The 1,936-nt window shown below is 51.6% G+C and overlaps 1 protein-coding gene across 1 annotated transcript; it reads left to right on the top strand.

Annotated features, from left to right (window-relative positions):
- Positions 1-286: 286 nt before the first annotated feature.
- Positions 287-1,356, top strand: LOC113980841 (olfactory receptor 14J1-like). Its single transcript, XM_027708056.1, has one exon. The coding sequence runs from the start codon at positions 287-289 to the stop codon at positions 1,241-1,243; it is 957 nt and encodes a 318-aa protein (XP_027563857.1). The 3' UTR covers positions 1,244-1,356.
- The last annotated feature ends 580 nt before the right edge of the window (positions 1,357-1,936 follow it).

The following is a 1,936-nucleotide window of genomic DNA, read 5'->3' as shown; positions in this document are numbered from 1 at the left end:
CAAGGGGGGATTTCATCAAACATCACTCCTAGTTCCTACTTATCTGTTGCTGTAGAGCAGAACTGAGTCCTCCAGAGCATCAGCAGAGCCCTCTGCTCGTTGGAGCTTTCTGAGCCAGCACTCAATGGAGCTCCTAAAATGGACCAGCCACAGATTCTTTGTGAGAGAGAAAAGTTGATTTGAGGGGTTTACATGAGGATTGGAATAGATTTTTTTCTGAGACATTCATCATAACTCGTTACTACCTTTTTCTTCTCAGACAAGTACTAATATGCAAGGGAAGCCCATGTCCAACAGCAGCTCCATGGCCCAGTTCCTCCTCCTGGCAGTCGCAGACAGGCAGGAGCTGCAGCTCCTGCACTTCTGGCTCTTCCTGGGCATCTCTCTGGCTGCCCTCCTGGCCAACGGCCTCATCCTCAGCGCCGTAGCCTGCGACCACCACCTGCACACCCCCATGTACTTCCTCCTTCTCAACCTCTCCCTCACAGACCTGGGCTGCATCTGCACCACTGTCCCCAAAGCCATGCACAATTCCCTCTGGAACACCACAACCATCTCCTACATGGGATGTGCGGCTCAGGTCTTTTCCTTTATGTTCCTCATCACAGCAGAGTATTTCCTCCTCACCATCATGTGCTACGACCGCTACGTTGCCATCTGCAAACCCCTGCACTACGGGACCCTCCTGGGCAGCAGAGCTTGTGCCCACATGGCAGCAGCTGCCTGGGCTACTGCGTTTCTCATTGCTCTGCTGCACACAGCCAATACATTTTCCCTGCCCCTGGGCCAGGGCAATGCCCTGGGCCAGTTCTTCTGTGAGGTTCCTCAGATTCTCAAGCTCTCGTGCTCCAAATCCTACCTCAGGGAACTTGGTCTTTTACTGGTTACTGCCTGTTTAGTGTTCGGTTGTTTTGTTTTCATTGCTTTTTCCTATGTGCAGATCTTCAGGGCTGTGCTGAGGATCCCCTCTCAGCAGGGACGGCACAAAGCCTTTTCCACCTGCCTCCCTCACCTGGCTGTGGTCTCCGTCTTTGTCAGCACTGCCACATTTGCCTACCTGAAGCCCCCCTCCATCTCCTCCCCAACACTGGATCTGGCACTATCAGTTCTGTACTCAGTGGTGCCTCCAGCACTGAACCCCCTCATCTACAGCCTTAGGAACCAGGAGCTCAAGAATGCCCTCAGAAAAATGATGACTGGATGCTTTTCAGGAGCAATAAAGTGCCTGTTTTCTGGTGTGTAGCATTCAGAATGGGACTCCTTCATGGCCCAGCCTTCCTGTTCAGATTTTTCGTGGAGGTCATTGTGTTCTTCTTGCAATAACTTTCTGTGCAATTAAATATTATTATGCGTCTGCCTTCTAATTTAGTGTCCACCTTTTGATTTTGACACTGAGACTGTATAAATGATGAATTGTGCTCACTGAGTATTTAAACAAAATAAAGATCCCTGCAGTGCCTACTTTGTCCAACACTCTTCTTCTTAGATGTTCCTAATGGACAGCACACTGCAGGACAGGCTGTATTGGCAAACGGGAAGGGAACAATAATCCCAGCCCAGCAGCACTGCCAGGGAGCAGCAGGGCTTGGTCTTTGCAGAGCTGCTCTCTTACCACTTCCACACTGTTCTCCTGAGCCCCTTTCTCGCTGTAAGGCCTGAGTGCTCTCTGAGCACAGTCCTGGGGGCTGGAAGCCCTTGGAGCACAGGCAGGGACAGCCACTGGGAACTTGTGAAGCAGAGCTGGGCTCCCTTCCAGCATCTCCAGGATGCTGTGGGATCTTCTGAGGGCAGGGCATGTACTGGGTCACTTCTGTGACCTTGCTTCAGGGCTGGAACTCTCCTGCAATGACACCATGACACTCCTGCTCTTTGCGTTCCCAGCCTGATTTTTAAATCCAGTCTTCCCCTCCTGTTCACAGGGACATCCTGTGAGTGC

This window comes from Neopelma chrysocephalum, unplaced genomic scaffold, assembly GCF_003984885.1.
Source record: "Neopelma chrysocephalum unplaced genomic scaffold, ASM398488v2 Primary Assembly neopelma1_95390, whole genome shotgun sequence".
NCBI classification, from domain to species: domain Eukaryota; kingdom Metazoa; phylum Chordata; class Aves; order Passeriformes; family Pipridae; genus Neopelma; species Neopelma chrysocephalum.
The sequence above is the reverse complement of the archived record's forward strand: the minus strand, read 5'-3'. Positions and strand labels throughout refer to the sequence as shown.